Source organism: Lynx rufus, unplaced genomic scaffold, assembly GCF_022079265.1.
Source record: "Lynx rufus isolate CCGP_SWC_20201006 ecotype Redwood Valley unplaced genomic scaffold, mLynRuf1.p SCAF_5, whole genome shotgun sequence".
NCBI classification, from domain to species: Eukaryota; Metazoa; Chordata; class Mammalia; order Carnivora; family Felidae; genus Lynx; species Lynx rufus.
This window is the reverse complement of record NW_025814867.1, coordinates 87,998,280-88,016,693: the sequence shown is the minus strand read 5'-3', so window position 1 is coordinate 88,016,693 and position 18,414 is coordinate 87,998,280. Positions and strand designations below refer to the sequence as shown.

At 38.6% G+C, this 18,414-nt stretch overlaps 1 protein-coding gene across 2 annotated transcripts in view; it reads right to left on the bottom strand.

Moving 5' to 3' along the window:
- Window positions 1-11,923: 11,923 nt before the first annotated feature.
- SNX4 (sorting nexin 4) overlaps window positions 11,924-18,414 on the bottom strand; it is a 71,080-nt gene continuing 64,589 nt past the window's right edge. For both annotated transcript variants that reach the window (XM_047099763.1, XM_047099764.1), the window contains 2 exons: window positions 17,822-17,936; window positions 11,924-13,103 (listed from right to left, as the gene is read on the bottom strand). In XM_047099763.1, coding sequence (XP_046955719.1) covers window positions 13,056-13,103; window positions 17,822-17,936 — 163 coding nt within the window. In that variant the 3' untranslated portion in view covers window positions 11,924-13,055. The remainder of the gene's footprint in view (window positions 13,104-17,821; window positions 17,937-18,414) is intronic.

Genomic DNA, 18,414 nt, shown 5'->3' with positions numbered 1-18,414 from the left:
CCGCGTCAGGCTCTGTGCTGAGTGTGGAGCCTGCTTGGGATTCTCTCTCTCCCTCTCTCTCTCTGCCCCTCCCCTTCTTGTGCTCTCTCTTTAAAAAATAATAAATTTTAAAAGTCAATAACTAAATTTAAACAATTTTTAAAAAGCTTTATTGAAGTATATTTGACTGGGTATATTTGACAGGGGCGCCTGGGTGGCTCAGTCAGTTAAACATCGACTTCGGCTCAGGTCATGGATCTCGTGGTTCATGGGTTCAAGCCCCATGTTGGGCTCTGTGCTGACAGCTTGAAGCCTGCTTCATATTCTGAGTCTCCCTCTCTCTCTGACCCTCCCCTGCTCATGATCTGTCTCTCTCTCTCTCCCAAAAACAAATAAACATTAAAAAAAAATTTGAAGTATATTTGACAAATAATAGGAAAACATCATTAGTTAGTAGTATGGTGGCTGCTTGGAATCACTTACTCAGACCTTAAAAAATAGCTCCTTATTTTCATTCAAGCTGATAAAGCAAGACACCTAGTTATTTAAGAAAATTAGACTCTCCTACTCCTTTCAAGCTGTTATAACAAATACCACAGACTAGGTGGCTTATAAACAACAGAAATTTATTTCTTACAGCTCTGGGGGCCAGAATGGTTGGATTCTGGTGAAGATCCTCTTCCTTCAGGGTAGCAGACTACCAGCTTCTCACTGTGTGCTTGCCTGGCAGAGCAGGGGAGGAAGCTCTGTGGGGTCTTTTATAGGAGCACTAATCCCATTCATGAGGGCTCCACCCTCGGGACCAAAGGCCTCACCTCCTAATACCATCCCACTGGGCATTTAGTACTTCAACATATAAATTTGGGGGGACACAAACATTCAGACCATAGCACAAACTATGATGGTGTCTGTGGGCCCATGAGCAGTAGTGGTCCATGATTTCATGAGCTGTCTCTGATTCTTTACTTAAACCAAACAATAGCCAACATTACTGAGCACTTAGGACAACACGAGCTGGGCACTGTGCTAAGCACTTGATGTGCATTACTTTATCTAATACAACATTTCGGCACAGTAGGTGCTATATGTACCCACACTTTGCACTGAGAAACTGAGGTTCAGCAAACTTAGATAAATTACCAGAAATCACAGAACTTGTTAAAGGTGGAGCCAGGAGTCAAACCAGGCCTGAAACTCCACTCAGAACCCTTGGATTGCAGCCTAGGGCCCCCAAACCGCCCTCCCTCCCCCCACCCCAGCTTTTCCTAGTTCACCCACCCCCCAGCTTCCCACCCCTTCCCGGAGGTCCCTAACTCCAGTACAGCCTGGGGTGATGCAGAGAGACCCTCCCCAAGCCCTAGGAGGTCGTCAGCTCACAGCCAAGGACTCCACTGGGAGCGGCTTTGAGCTCAACCCGGGACCATCCAGGCAGAACCAGTGTGTAGTGGAATGTTAACAACATCCTATTTATGTTCTATTTCTGTTGAAATATAGTACAGTTCGACAAAATGAGCATGTGTTTGTGTTCAAATATGCTGTTGACCAAGAGGGGGAAATCAGAGAGCAAAAAACCTCACGCTGGTTCAAGAACTGTAAAAAGAAAAAATAATAATTATTTATTTAATTACTTTTTTAAGGACGCAGAACATCTCAGACTGTGACTGGAGGATGGAAGAAATGAGAGGGGTTTGTGTACTCTTAGATCAGAAAGAGGCACGCCCTTCTGAGTCGGGGATTTTCCCCCAAACCGGGACTATCTGAACCCCCTGGAGGGCTCGGACGAGAACGCCTCCTCTCTAAGCCAGATTCTGATAGGCTCTCCCAATGGAGGACTGCCCTGTAGCCGCGATTACTGCGGGGCTGCACTACTGCGGGGGGGGGCGGGGAAGGCAGCATGGAGTGGGCAGCAAATCAGAGAGAATCATCCAAGTGCAGAGGAGTTAGGAACAGACCTTTTCCCCCAAGGAATTATATTGATGAAATCTAGGCTAGAAAGGTCCAAGTTCAAAGGTCTGTTTATTTTATTATCTTTTTACCCCGAGGAATGTGCCTGCTGGGTTAATGTTTATTTTATTGAATAATCTAGTTTTAGGCATGTCAATAAGAGTCAGTGCTGCTTTTATGGGGAAAAAATGCAGTTTTGTGGCTAATTTCAGCTCTCAAGTTAAGTTCCTGAGTTCGTTAGCTATACTGCCACCTGGTGGTAGATTCCTCTAGAGGAGGGCTGTGGCGGTTTGGTCGCAGGCCAGAACCCGAGTTCAGGGTGGGTATCCTGGCTCCACTAGCTTAGAGCAGGGTGACCAGTTAGAGTTCTTCTCTCTGAATTTCGGTGTCCACATCTTAAAATGGTGACCATAATACCTACTATGTGGTGGTGGGGGGGGGGGAGGTGGTTGTAATGATCCAATGAGTTAACGCATGTGTAGTGCCTAGTGCCTAGTAAATCTTTAATAAACTGTAACTATTAGTCTTATTGGAAAAGAACTCGATATCCTTATAGGGTTCTGTTTTCATCACTTCCATCCGGACTTGAGTGAAGCTACAGAAGACATGGACCCCACATCGGTGGCAGTCAGTGCCAAATCAGAGGCTAAGAGATACTGGCAAGTTGGAGGGGATGGGCCAAATCTAACAGGTGATGTTTAGCAGAGATATTTTAAGTTCTCAATTACATATATTGTCTGCCAAGTGCACAAATATAGGGGATGCCTGATTGACAAAAAAGACGAAGCCAAAAACACTGAGGGATTTTAGGAAAAGATAGTTCAACGAGAGCCAACTGGGTGACTTTGCGTTGAAAATTCTAATTTGGCCAACAGCTATGAAGAAACAACATACATGACAAGCCATTAAAATGTTCATACACCATGACTTTGTAATTCCACTACTAGGAACAGAGGAATAGAGGAAATAATCTGAAATAATTGTATATGAAGATGCTAACTACAGTGTGATTTATAAAAGTGAAAAATTGGAAACAGTAAATATCTAATAATAGAGGACAAGTTCATTAAATTATAGTTTATCCATATGTAGCATCTATAGGTGTCCTTAAGTTTCCAAAGGAAAAATGCTCGTTACATATTTGGGGGGGGGGGCGCAAGTCAGGATATAATTAAAAACAGAGCATCATAACATATTGATAAAGGTTTCAATTAAGATATAAAAGTTGGGTCCCCCGGGGGGCTCAGTCAGTTGAGCGTCTGACTCTTGATTTTGGCTCAGGTCATGATCCCAAGGTTGTGGGATCAAGACCTGTGTTGGGCTCTGTGCTGAGTGTGGAGCCTGCTGAAGATTCTCTCTCTCTCCCTCTGCCCCCATCCCCTACTCATGCTTTCTCTCTCTAAAATATTTTTAAATCTTTTTTTTTTTAATTTTTTTTAACGTTTATTTATTTTTGAGACAGAGAGAGACATAGCATGAACGGGGGAGGGTCAGAGAGAGGGAGACACAGAATCTGAAACAGGCTCCAGGCTCTGAGATGTCAGCACAGAGCCCGACTCGGGGCTCGAACTCACGGACCGCAAGTTCATGACCTGAGCCGAAGTCGGCCGCTTAACCGACTGAGCCACCCAGGCGCCCCATATTTTTAAATCTTTAAGAGATATAAAAATTAAAAGACTGCATACATCTAATAAAAGATTTCAACTTGTATCATACATAAACTGACAAAATTATAAGGATAAATTGCCAAGTCCTACATGGAAGTAGGAGATTTTAATACACCTTTCTCCATAATTGATAGATCAAGCAGACAAAAACAAAATTAAGGAAAAAAAAGGCTTGAACCCCACAATTTAGAAGCTTAATATAATGGCCCTGCATGGCACACTGCACACTATAGCTAAACAAGATGTATTCTTTTCAAACACACGTGGGTCATTTATAGAACTTGGCCACACACATATTGAAACCAGTAATTTCAGTACCTGATGCTAAATTCTAAGACAGGGGAGGAATGGGGAATTTTAGGAGCCAGAGGCTTTTTGGTTAGAAGCTCAGAGAGAAGATCTCCCAGAGGAGATTATGGCTAAGATGAGTGAGTCTGTGAGGATGGTTCTCCAGATAAAGGAGATGGGGCTGGGAGCTGAGCCCACCTCAGGCAGGAGAAGCAGCAGGTCCAAGGGCTCTGAGGCACACAAACACAACTGACTTTAGAGAACTGCAAGAAGCATCCCTTGCTCTCCATAATACCATGTTCTCTTAGCCTGCTTCCAAGTAGTGACCCTGTCATGAATATCCAGGGGCCCCACCAAAAGCTATGGTTCAGTTTCCATCTCTAATAGGAGAAAGGGGTCTTCAGTTACCTCCAAGCTGGGGCATGTCCCCCAGAGAGGAACATGAGCTGGGTCCGAAAAGAAGCCACCGGGAGCTCAAGTGTCAGACAGGCTTGGTGACTCACAGCAGGTGGGAAGGTCACAGGACTCCTGAGGCTCTGCCAACAACTAAAGAAACCCTCTGCCCATCCTCTATGGGTACCCCTCAAAAGCCTTTGAGGACCTCTCTGGAGGTTGGGCCAAGCAAAGTGGGATCCAGGACTCCCAGGCCTGGTCTAGGCCATGCTGTGTGATCCAGCTCGCATATAGTTCCCTGGGGCTCAGGTCACCTGTTAAACACGGGTATCATTGGCTTCCTGCACCAAGGTGTCACATACACAGGCTCATGTTCAGGAGGGAACTCTAGAGTGTTTGCAACAGTAACTGTCCAAAGTCCCTGGATGGCTGAAATGCAGTCTATCCCAAACCTTCATTTCAGCTAAATGCTTTCCTGTGCTCCCCACCAAAACCACTGGTGTAAGGGCTCATTTTCTCCCTTTTTCAGTCCCCCACCCACCCTCTGGCCATTGACCATGTGATGAAATGTGATAGCCAGAGAGGCTTGGGCAAGCCACACAGCCCCGTTAGATCAGGAGACAAATATGGACAGAAAATACTCAAAGGAAGGACTCTGTCCAGAAGTCAGCTATCTGCGCTTACTTGCTGTGTTACTGTGAGCAAGTCACTTCCCCTCTCTGGTCCTGTTTCCTCATTTTTAAAATAGAAGAAATCATCTCTAAGCTCATTTCTAACTGAAGATTCTGGGATCCAATCACAGAAAGAGCTGAGTCTATGTTAAGGGTCAAGCAAGCAAGTTCTTAATCAGAGGATATAGTCCCTTCCATTGATTTTCCAGGGCTGCTCTGAGGTGGAAGGAAACAGAGGTGGGATATGCAACAGGAATGAGACGTCACAAGAGGCTGCCACAGGGACAGGAAGAAATAGGGGAGTTCTTCAGTCACCTCCTTAATCAACACAAGAGTGTTTGTTTCCCTCAGGGTGGGTCAACATTTTGATATGCTAATAAGCCCCAGTGAGAAGCCAATCCTCCGTGTGTGTGCGCGCGCGCTCGCGCGTCTATATCTATAAATCTACCTACAGATACAGATCTAGAGAACACTGATTTCTCTCTTCGTGTGTGGGTGTGTGTATATGTGTGTGTGTGTGCGCGCGCACGCGTGTGTGTGTGTGTGTGTGTGTGTGTGTGTGTAGCAAAGGCAAATTATTTGGCTCTGGAGAATTTTGAGGTATAAGGGAAGCAGTGAAGATTCCCGATTCACACAGTGGTCTTTAGCTTTCTGACAGGAAGTGAGTGATGATGCCTAATCACCAGCCCTGAGCAGTCTTCCTGCGCCCTGCTCACGTTGGGCTGACCTCTGGAAGGTCATACTTACTTCTGGATGCTAACCTTTTAGAAGGATCCTTCAAACCATAAATTATGGTCTCTATGGATACCATATGGCCAAAAAAGAGGTGAAGGCATATGTATTGACATGGAACAGTCGTCAAGATGTTAAATACGTACAGTAGGCTCTCGTTTCCACAGCAGTGGTTACCCCTGTGGAGAAAAACAGGGAGACAGAGGGATGGGAAATGAGAGAAGAAGGACACAACTTTTCATGCCTACAGCACTATTTGGAATTTTTTTTAATTAAAATTTTTAAATGTTTATTCATTTTTGAGAGAGAGAGACAGAGCACCAGCAGGGTAGGGACAGAGAGACAGACAGAATCTGAAGCAGGCTCCAGGCTCTGAGCTGTCAGCACAGAACCCAATGCGGGGCTTGAACCCACGACCACAAAGTCATGACCTGAGCCAAAGTCGGAGGCTCAACCAACTGAGCCACCCAGGGGCCTCCCTGACCAGCCCTCTACTACAGTTGTTACCGCGTGTTTGGATGAGGTGATTGTTATGTTTCCATTATTATAGTTATGTAAATATTTTTAACTGCAGAGCCATGTAGTAAATTCTGATTATAATTCTTTTTGTGTAAAACAGTTCCTTTTCTCTTGAATATTATAATAGCCTTGTGTTTTTATTGCTTACTTTTTTTAAAAATTTTTCTTTTTTTAAATTTATTTTTGAGACAGAGAGAGACAGAGCATGAGCAGGGGAAGGGCGGAGAGAGGGGGAGACACAGAATCTGAAGCAGGCTCCAGGCTCCGAGCTGTCAGCACAGAGCCCGACGCAGGGCTCGAACTCACAGAACGTGAGATCATGACCTGAGCCAAAGTCGGACGCTCAACCGACTAAGCCACCCAGGAGCCCCTATTGCTTACTTTTCTATCTACGGCTACATCGTCCCACTCAAACAGCCTCCAAATACAATATTCTACATTTGTCAACTCTTTACCTAAGCCTACAATTCTGACTTTTTTCCAGGTGATCTTCCCCCGGGAGTCCCCGACTTTGACTCCACTCTGGACAGTGCCTTCCCAGGATTCCTTTTCATCATACACTGGGCATACCTTTCATCTCTCTTTTATGTTGGATCTCCTGTTTTCTGTATCTCATGGCTTCCTGATTTTTGGTCTATGCTCCTGTTTTGGGGAAGCACATCTTCTAATAGCTTCTTGAGAAAGGATGCATAGGAAGGGAATTTTTTTTATTATTTTTAATGTTTATTCATTTTTGAGAGACAGAAAGAGACAGAGCACGAGTGGAGGGAGGGGCAGAGAGGGAGACACAGAATCCAAAGCAGGCTGCAGGCTTTGAGCTGTTAGCACCAGCCCGACTCAGGGCTCAAACTCACAGACCATGAGATCATGACCTTAGCCGAAGTCGGACACTCAGCCAACTGAGCCACCCAGGCATCCCAGGAAAGTAATTTTTTGAGACTGCATATTCAAAAATGTCTTTGTTCTGCCTCACACATGATTGACAGTTTGGCCATCCAATTGGCTATCATTTTTCTTCAGAATTCTGAATGCATCACTCTATTTTTTTCTGGCATCTAACAAATTTTGCTTTACAGAGAAGCCTGATGCTATTGTGAGGGCAATTCTTTGTATATTATCTGTTTTCCTGTTACTATTTATGACTTATTTTTTCCATAACTGGAAGCCTGTATCTCCCACTCGCCTTCACCCATCTTGCCCATCACCCCACTTGTCTCCCCTCTGACAACCATCAATCAGTTCACTGTGTATATGGGTCTGTTTCTATTTTTTGTTTGCTTTGTTTTTTAGATTCCACATATAATCTAATTCTTCCTGGTACAGACTTTCAACCAATCCTTTCCCCACCCTTTTTAACCTCACACCTATTCCTTCTTACCAGTATGCCTGTTTCATCTAATTCCTGAGTCTTTCTGGGATTCGACTGTGTCAATTAGCTCGCTTCTTATTAGTAGTCCCAGCCACTGGCATGTAAGTTTCAGCAGCCATCATTTTTTTAAAGTCAATTAGCACCTCCTCCATCTTTTTATCTTCCAAAATTTTGTGAACACTTAGTGTACACAGTTGTTATTTTCTTCCGTTCTCTTTGTCCTGAATGGTACTTTACAGACAAAAACAAAAACAAAAACAAAAACAAAAACACCTCCTTATTGTCATTTTAGAGGAATTTTTTAAAGGCACAAAGATAGACCCATGTCTAAATGACTGTATTTAACAAGAAGTCTCTCACCCTCATTAATACTATTGTTATTACCATATTATTGTTTCAGTCTTAATTTTTTATCATTACCCATCTACTCATCTTTATTAAGGCTTCACATGTTTTAAATTTAGCTTCTGATATCAACTTGTAAACTTGGAACTGAACTAAGAAACTGGTATTGCCTAATTTTTTGTACAACTTTTGTATAAACTTTTGTATTTGCTAAATAACTGTAAATAAATGGCCCTTGGTTTGGCCAGGCCATTAGCTTAAAAGCTAGTTATGATTCATATTTTATACTTATTTATATATATTCTTTAACACTCACTACTCAGTCTGACCTGTAGCGCTGACACTATCTGGGAGCTTGTTAGAAATGCAGTGAGGCTCCACTCCAAACTACTGAAACAGAGCCTGTGTTTTAGCTAGATTCCCAAGTGATTCACAAACACATTCAAGTTGGAGAACTAGTCTAGTATTTCCCCCACAGCCCACCTCATTCTGTTCTCTCTTCCTCTCCCATTCCCAGTAGTACCCAAGACATTTTCTTGTCAAGTATCTCACAGTTTGAGCTTCATGAAAGTTACCTTTTCCACCCCTCCCCCACCCTCATGGGTCTGTCCCAGAGGTTCTCTTCCAGGTATGTTGACATCTAAAGTCCCCTACTCCTCCAAAAGGGAAAAGCCTCAACAAGTACCAGGCTCTGGATGCATGCTATGTGAGGTCAAACTCTGCCTCTACCAGTTACTAGCTGTGGGATCTTGGGCAAGCGACATCACTGCACTGTGCCTGTTTCAGCTCTGATAGCTCTGATTTGATGCAATTGAAGCTATATCCTCTAAAATGAAGGCTTTAGCACTGAATATTTAGGAATTTCTCCTTGTCTTCTGCTGAATGGTGTTTCTATCACATAAGTACATGAAAGGAATATTTTATTCATTTGGGCTCTTTGCTGCTGAATCAACTAGTTTCACCTTCATCTGGGGATGGATTTTATAATTATCTGCTGAAATCAATAGATTCCCCAAACCTTCTGACCTTGGGACTGCTTACCTGGCGAACATACTCTCTGAGCTTCACAGATGGGACATTCATCTGCTTCACAGTTCAAATACTGAGAAAGACTTCGGCAATGAGCACAGGAAGCAACAGGGGATGGCGATAGTTGCAGAAAGGTTGGGGTAAAAACTGGAGGAACCTCAGCAAAGGCAGAAGAGGGAGAAATGGGAACATATATTGTCTGACAGGCAGTTGTCCAGTGATGGGCTTAACTTTTCCAACATTAGGTATGTTAGCTGTAGGTTTCCACAGATGTCCTTTATCAAATTAAGTTTCCTTCTTTTCCTAGTTTGCTGAGAGTTTTAGTATATGTGCTGCCAAAGAGAGCACTTAGTTTGCTGAGAGTTTTAAATAATAAATCAGTGTTGAATCTTGCCGAATGCTTTTTCTACATGTATGAAAATGGTCTTTATTTATTCTGCTAATATGATGGATTACAGTAATTAACTTTTAATGTTAAACCAACCTTGCATTCTGAGATAAACTCTACTTGATCATGACATATTATGCTCTTTACATATTGCTGTGTCAAATTAGCTACTAGTTTAGCAATTTCTGCATCTATGTTTATGACGTATATTGATATATCACTTTTTCTCCAGGTATCTTTGGCCGGTTTTGGTACTGTGGTAATAATGCTTTTCTCATTAAAAAATTTTTTTTAATGTTTATTTATTTTTGAGAAAGAGAGCGAGCACGAGTTGGGGAGGGGCAGAGAGAGATAAAAGGAGACAGAGAATCCGAAGCAGGCTCCAGGCTCTGAGCTGTCAACCCAGAGCTCAACGCAGGGCTTGAACTCACAAGCTGTGAGATCATGACCTGAGCTGAAGTTAACCGACTAAGCCACCTAGGTGCCCCTCATTTAAAAAAAATGGGAAGCAAGTATTCCCTTTTCCCTATTTTCTGAAAGTTTATGTAGAATGAAAGCTTTTTCTTCTTTAAGTGTTTGAGAAAACTCATCAATAAAGCCACATGGGTCTGGAGTTTTCTTCTGTAGGAATATTTTTGATAATAAATTTATTTGGTATAAGGCTACTCAGATTTTCTACTTCATCTTGTATCAGTTTTAGCAAGCTGTATTTTTTAAGGAATTTGTTGACTTCATCTAATTTATTGGTTTAAAATTGCCCATAATTAAAAAAAAAGTTGCCCATTATATTCCTTATTATCCTTTTAATTTCTGTAAGATCTATTAGAACATCCCCCATCTCATTCCTGATAAGAATTTGTGCTTTTTCTTTTCTCATCTAGGTTTCCTAGAGCTATAATTTTGTTAATCTTTTCAAAGAACCAACTTTTGGCTTTGTAACTTTATTTTTAATATCATTAATTTTGTGCTTCCTTTCTTCTACTTATTTTGGATTTAATGTGCTCATCTTTTTCAACAGCTTATTCCTTCCTTTAAATATAAGTATTAAAAGCTATATAATTTAGGAAGCAAATATAATTCTACTGATTTGACCTCTCTGGGTTACTCACCCTTGAAAGAAATTCTTAAATCTTTTTTTTAGGTAAAACTTTTTATGAGAATCAGTAAATTCTACCCAGGGGGAGAGTATGAATATAAATCTAAAGAATGATTATAAAGATATAAAAAGCCTAGCATTCCTGTTATATAACTCTTGGTTTTTCATTCCATTCCAAGCTGGGTGTGTTTATTCTAAAGATGCTTGAATTTTAAGAACCCGCAGTTCCTGTTTTGGATGCTATGTTGTAATTACCAGTGACTCATTCAGACATACTTAAGTTTTGGATGTAAATGAAGGTTAAGTATGACTTCAGTTGATTTTAATGCTTTGACTATATCAACTGCATCACTAGTACACTGTCAAGATGAAATCTTCCTCTATTACTATTTACATTAATGTAATGAGTCATTTTTCTTCAGTCATTGCTTATATTTTTATATTTAGCTTTGAAAATTTAAACTTCATCTCTCCTTAATAATTCATCTTAGAGTTCTGATTTTTAAATAGTGAAAAGGGTTATTGCACAGATTACTTTCTTTATACTTATTGTAGATCATACAAAAAATAATTTCCATCACAAAATTCCTTTAAAGAGTTTTTATTTTGGGGGGGTGGGGTGGGGTGCCTGGCTGGCTTAGTTGGTAGAGCATGCAACTCAGGGTTGTGAGTTCAAGCCCCATGTTGGGCATGCAGTCTACTTAAAAAAAAAAAAAAAAAAAAAAGTTTAAGAGGTTTTTGTATTTTTTTAAGGGACGATTTGTGCTATCAAATTAAACTTTTTAAAAAGTCAACCCAAATCAAGATATTCCTAAACATACACACAACCAAGTGAATATCTGCATATTTTAGAAAAATATTTTTCCTAAATTCATCTCTTAAAACATAGGTAACAGGGAACCTGGGTGGCTCAGTTGGTTAAGTGTCCGACTCTTGATTTCAGTTCAGGTCATGGTCTCACAGTTCATGAGACTGAGCTCCATGTGGGACTCTGTGCTCTCAGCACAGAGCCAGCTTGAGATTCTCTCTCTGCCTTTTCCTGGTTTGCACTCTCTCTCTCAAAATAAACAAACCTTAAAAAATAAATATTAAAAAAAAAAAGGTAATAATGGCCTTCTCAAACTAAGTCAGCTAGTAGGGAAAAATCTAATACATTTTACATTTAATTTAAGGTTCGTTTTGGAGAGAAGACTTTTGATTTTTAAGTGCCAAATGAAAAGCTGTTTTATTTCATGAGTCAAGAGATGATACAATTCAATGGAATGAGGTGAGTATACAAACGACTTTTCTGACAATTTTATCTTTAAAAAAAAAAGTAAAAATTTAAAAGTTATATCTCATTTCAGCATCTTATTTTTTTTAAATCCAAATTCTGGCCTAATATAAATTTACACAATTAAATACTTCAAAACATAATATGGCATGTATTATTATTATTTTCTCACAGGGCATCAGATACTAATATGTATAAACCACCTTGTTAAAATAACAAAAATATGAAAATCAGCACAATACTTCATTTATTTATTGTAAGTCTGGCAAACAGCACAAAAATCCAGCAACATTTTAAACATGTAAAAAAGTCAAATGCTGAACAGTACTGGGGATTTTTTTTTTTTTACATTAATTAGTAATAATGAGAACACATTTAAAATACTGCAAAGCTAGCAAAATGAGGGTACTTGGCTTCTGAACATATACCACACACACACACACACACACACCATACAAACAATATAATTTATCTTTACAAAAATTACAGCCAAGCAATAGAGAAGAAGGATGTTAATAATGAAGATACTAACACATATGTTCACTACATGTATCTTATACAATGAAATGCTACATCTCGTACCCTGAAATGCCATGTGTAGAGAGCCAAGCATAGTAAATTTAGGCTCATCACTGAGGTTAAGAATTATTTGAGAAGAATTTAGTGCTTACATGTAACATATTCAATTAAAACTTTCTATATAGCAATTCCTGGATCATAACAATGCGTTCCACTATATATCTGAGAAGTTGAGTCTTCTTTGTTGGCAGTATAAAATTTCTGACCAGTATCAAAATTCCGGTAAAACACAAATTGAAGGCATTTTCTAGTGTATGCAAATGTTATAGGGGGCATCAATGAATGTGAGAGAAAACCTTAGAGTTCACACTAAGTTTCTGCTGAGCTTTGTCAAACCAAACAGCTCAACTATAAGGCAAGAAAAAATAACCCCCTATAACAGATTAGTGGGTCTTACTAAGTAAAGACAGGAATGCAATCTTGGGGAAAAATTCCCTACAGAAACAGATCTGAAACAACTGGCATTGAAACAAACATATTATCTAACATCTTTCATTCAGTCACTGGTTCAGAAGCCTGACAAACAATATACTGGTATATATTATCAAATTAACATTTTGGAATCAGCACCAGTCCCCAAAACCTCAAATTATAATATTTAATATTCATTAAAATACATCCTTTTTGTGCTATATTAACACAACTACAATCAAATTAAAGAAAGTTGAATTTACTCAAGTTATATATATTTTTATGTATACTGGATAGCAACTTTATTTTTTTTTATTTACTTGTGCTTCTGTTCTGGGGCACTTTGATTGAAGAGAAATTCATTTCACAGGATTACATCTTGCTAAAGCATTCCTTAGCATTGGTCCAAACTTGAATTCCCTATTAAAAACAAAAACAAGAAAGAAAAAAACTTTAAAATGTAATCTTGGAAGGATTCTGAAAATCCAACTGTTTGGCTTACTGGTATGCTACTTTCACCTTTTGGAATAACTGTCAAGTCCAGCAAATATGACACTATTTCTAGCAATGACTAATATAAGTGAATGTCTAATGCTTCTGAAAAAAGAGAATCGCTTGTATAGCCTATCTTCAAGATGGGGAAAGAGCTACTACAACTTTTTGGAAAACTGAGTTTTCAAGGCTCATAACGAACTTATTTATTCATATCACGTTTGCATTATTTCTATTTGTAAACCAAACAAGTTTTCAGGAAATTGTTCTACGTAATACTTAAAAGAAAAATACCTTATTAGTTTAACAATTAAATAAAAATTAATTGATTTAAAAATTAATGGATTATTAAATTATTAGTCTAACAACACATGTTTTGATAAAAACCAATAATATGCTGAATTATCAAATCCTTCTTAGTGTTCTGGCAGGCTATTTAGCACAAAGGTAATATAATATACCTAATATGCTTAAACAAAAATGCAGGTATATAAAAACATAGCAGTAAAATCTAAGGAAGTGGTAGAAACAAAGGTATTTTGTCAACAAACAAGACACATATTTTATGAAGAAGCAGTATTTTAATATTTAAGTATGCCAATATCTATCAATATTCGAAGCTTTGATAAATATCTTCAAATCTTAAATGTCTTTGGCTGGATAAAGCAGTATCTAATAGAGTACTGGTTGTTAGAAAGGATAAGATATGGACTATCACAGTAAGAGATCTATGAGACATCAAATGAGCAAACAAAAACTACACACTAGCACATACAATGCAATCCCATTTGTGTAGGGAAAAGGAAAGTGTATATTTTCTTAATGACTGTAAATGTGTAAGAATGTCTGGAAGGATACACACGAAGTCTGTAACAGTGGTAAGTTTCTAAAAAGGGATTTGGGGGAGGAGGGAGAGAATTTTTACTTAATACGCTTCTGGATTTTTAAAATTTTTGCAATGAGAGTATGTTACTTTTATGATAGTTTTTCTGCTCTGACCTTTATCATTTCCTTCCTTCTACTAACCTTGGCTTTGTTCTTTCTGTAAACCCTTTAGGTATAGGTTACACTGTTTGAGACTTTTCTTCTTCTTTTTTCTGTATGTTTATTTATTTATTTGGCGCGGGGCGGGGGGGGGGGGGGGTGGACAGAAAGAGGGAGAGACGGAGAATCCCAAGGCAGGCTCCGCACTGTCAGCACAGAGCCCAATGCAGAGCTCAAACTCATGAACTGCAAGATCACGACTTGAGCCAAAATCAAGAGTCAGATACTCAACTGACTAAGCCACCCAGGCGCCCCGAGATTTTTCTTGTTTCTTGTATTGCTATAAATTCCTTCTTTGAACGGCTTTTGCTGCATCCCAAAGATTTTGAACCATTGTGTTTTCATTTTCATTTGTATTTTTTGATTGCCTCTTTGATTTCTCCATTAACTCATTGAAGGTTTGGTTAGCATACTGGTTAGCCTCCACAAGTTTGTGTTTTTCCAGTTTTTTTCTTGTGACTGATTCCTGGTTTCATGCAATTGTGGTCAGAAAAGATGATGATATTATTTCAGTTTTCTTCAATTTACTGAGACTTGTTTCGTGGCCTAACATGTGATCTATCCCGGAGAATATTCCATGTGCACTTGAAAAGAACGTGTATTCTGTTGTTTTTGGATGGAATGTTCTATATATATCTGTTAAGGCCATGTGGGCTAAAACATCACTCAAAGATACTATTTCCTTATTGATTTTCTGCCTTGATGATCTATTCATTGATATGAGTGGGGTGTTAAAACCCCCTACAATTATTGCATTACCATCAATTTCTCCCTTTATGTCTGTTAATATTTACTTTATGTATTTAGGCGTTCCAGTGTTGGGTAGATATTTACAACTGTTATATCCTCTTACTGGATTGGCCCCTTTATCAGTATGTAAAGCCCTTTGTCTACTGTTACAGTCTTTGTTTCAAAGTCTATTTTGTCTAAGTACTGCACCTTAGCTTTTTTTCCCCACTTCTATTTGCATGGAATATCTTTTTCCATATGATCATTTTTTTAATTTGAAAAGATAAAGTAGCTTAAAAATCAATCAAGTATTGGGATGCCTGCATGGCTCAGTTGGTTACGCACCTGATTTAGGCTCAGGTCATGATCTCACGGTTCATGGGTTTAAGCCCCATGTCAGGCTCTGTGCTAACAGCTCAGAGCCTGGAGCCTACTCAGAATTTTGTGTCTCCCTCTCCCTCTCTGCCCCTTCCCCACTTGCACTCTATTTCAAAAATAAATAATGTTAAAAAAAAACAAATCAAGTATTTCGTAAAAGCTCAGTCCTTGATCCAACAAATTAGAAAATTCACTATAAAAAAGGTTAACCAAAATAATACTTAGAATAGTTGATTTTTAAATGCTAATATTAATACTTTTTATATAAAACTATTTTGTTTTGGTTTACTACTACTTCAATTTAGTCATTTGATTATATTCAATTACCACTTTGGATATCTGACACTATAACACGGTATGGTATATTTTAAAAGTTAATACACAACTAAAATAAAATATAATCATATTTATCTAAAAAAAAACTAGTATTAATCTTGACTTCTCGTACTTAATTTTAAGTTTCTAAAAAAAATACTGTAGATTTTCAAATACAAAAATCTATTATTCTACTTAAGGAAGAAAATAAAACATGATGAAACTTTATAGTACTGTTCCTGGGAAATAAGGTGAACACACATCTTTCAAACCTCATGTAGTAAACTCTTGTTTACTGTAATGGTTTTCTTAGAAAACATGAGTAGACATACAAGCTATCCAACAGTATGTCCAAATACACCTACAGTGATATCCTTTTTATTCAGAGATTAATTTCTAGCACCCTCAACCACCCCGCCCTAGGTAAAATGGGGAGAAAAGTCCTTTGAGCCATTATATAGTCTGCATTTTCCTTTGGAAAAGCAGCAAACAGAAGATCACAAGGAGCTTACTGATGAGTCTTTTATGAAAACACAATAAAACCAACTCTAAAAAACGTGTGTTACCTGATCTTTCAGACCTCCTGAGATTAAAAAAGGGCAGGCTAGAAAGACGACTAAATGTGAGGCACCCTGTAAAGCAGTAGGATGTGGCACAATGACAACAATAGATAAAACACCAGCAAGCTGTAATCATACTCCACTGTCGACATTTGCAGACGGTTTGGTTATGATTTTAACTTCTCTTAACTGACCCCAAAGATCTATAACATGGAGTAACTTACACTTTAACTGGGGCATAAATATGAATTTGCCCAATACAAAAAAAGCCCACTTGACTAATGCTAGAGTCTGGTGTTTACATCTTAAAATATCTTTGTTTACTATGCTTACTGTTAGTGATACAAGTGAAAAGGGCTAGGGAAGTGATGGTGACTAGCCAGAAAATACACATTTCAGATGAATTAAAGCATAAGTTGTTTATATGAGCATGGTTTTTCCCTCTAAGAAGGTCTTCATAACTGAGAATTCATCTTGCTATTTACATGATTTACTGAGACAATGCATGTTAAGTCGCTTGGTAGACTGCAAAGTGCTGGTAAATTGTAAAGCACTGATAGTAGCTGATAGACACATAGGCAGGTCTTAGGTTATAAAAAAAGAAGGAATGTTCATATTTTGTTCTTACAACAGCATTTTAGAAAGATTTTGGTATTGTCAAAACACTCCCCTGGGGCCCCTCGGTGGCTCATTCGGTTGAGCGGCTGACTTTGGCTCAGGTCACATGATCTCACAGTTTGTGAGTTCGAGCCCCGCGCTGGGCTCTGTGCTGACAGCTCAGAGCCTGGAGCCTGCTTCAGATTCTGTGTCTCCCTCTCTCTCTGCCTCTCCTCCACTTGTGCTCTGTCTCTCTCTCTCTTAAAAATAAAATGTAAAAAAAAAAAAAAAAATTTTTTTTTTAAATAATAAAAAAAAAAACCACTCCCCAAAATGAAGCTTCCATGTTCATATCTTCTACTATGGACATCAGCTACATGGAAGACTCACTATGACAACAAACCATGTCATGACCACATTTTCCCCAATGTTTAAGCTATTTTCCAATCAAAGCACTATCTATCACTATTAGGAACAGTATTTTACCACCACATCCAAGAACACCATATAATCCAAGTAAAGTTGTTGGTATATATTTGCAAATACTGGATATAAATAGAGCACAGAAATTTGGTACCTTAGGTGACTGAAGACTCAGTAATCGACATTTTGGTTATTAAAAAATACTTCTTTCAAAATTAAGTAAAGAAATTGGAAAACATTCTGGAAGGGGAGAAGGGGAGAAGAATGGGCTTTAAAATGAAAATGATAGGGGCGCCTGGGTGGCTCAGTCAGTTAAAGCACCCAGCATTGGCTCAGGTCATGATCTCATGGTTTGTGAGTTCAAGCCCTGCATCTGCCTCTGTGCTGGTAGCTCAGAGCCTGCTTCAGATTCTGTGTCTTTCTCTCTGCCTCCCTGCTTGCACTCTGTCTCTCTCTCTCTCTCTCAAAATAAATAAATAGACATTAAAAAAATTAAATTAAATTAAAATAAGCTTTCTAGTCCAAGGAAGAGAAATTAGTTTTAAAGAAATTCATAACCACTTTTGAATACACCGTATCTTCCCTGACACCAAAACCTACCTTTTTGCACATACTGATCTGCATGACTGCATAGCTTATGAGAGCTTCCTTTAAATCATGGTTCTTTTGTTCTTTGAAGCGTTCAATATCAGCCCAAGCATTTTTCACAAATTCTCTGAAATAAAATGTGTAGTCAACATTATTACTTACTCAAATTATGTAAACTATATTATAAATTCTAATAGCCAGTTCTCATTCGCATTGGTTTTTGTCTATATAGGTGAAAAAAAACTATTGTATATATGACAGTTTTTTTTTCTTCCTAAAAATTATACTAGAAAAAAAAGCAGAGACAGTCATACATTCTTCTTCATTTTAATAATCAATATTTTTGCCCCAAGAATTCCAGCGTCAAATTATTCCTATAAATCAGCTATAAATGGCTCTTTTCACATGAAGTTGCCCTCCTGGAGTCACTGGAAAACATACACTCTTTTGACAAGATATACCGTATCACAATCATCATGTACTTGCTTTAAATGACAACTAGAGTTTTCAAAATTCTGAGAGGCATTTACCTTTGTAACTCTACTCATAAAAGTTTACTTTTACTTATTTGGTGCCAGTTCTAAAAATTAACAAAAACACCTCAA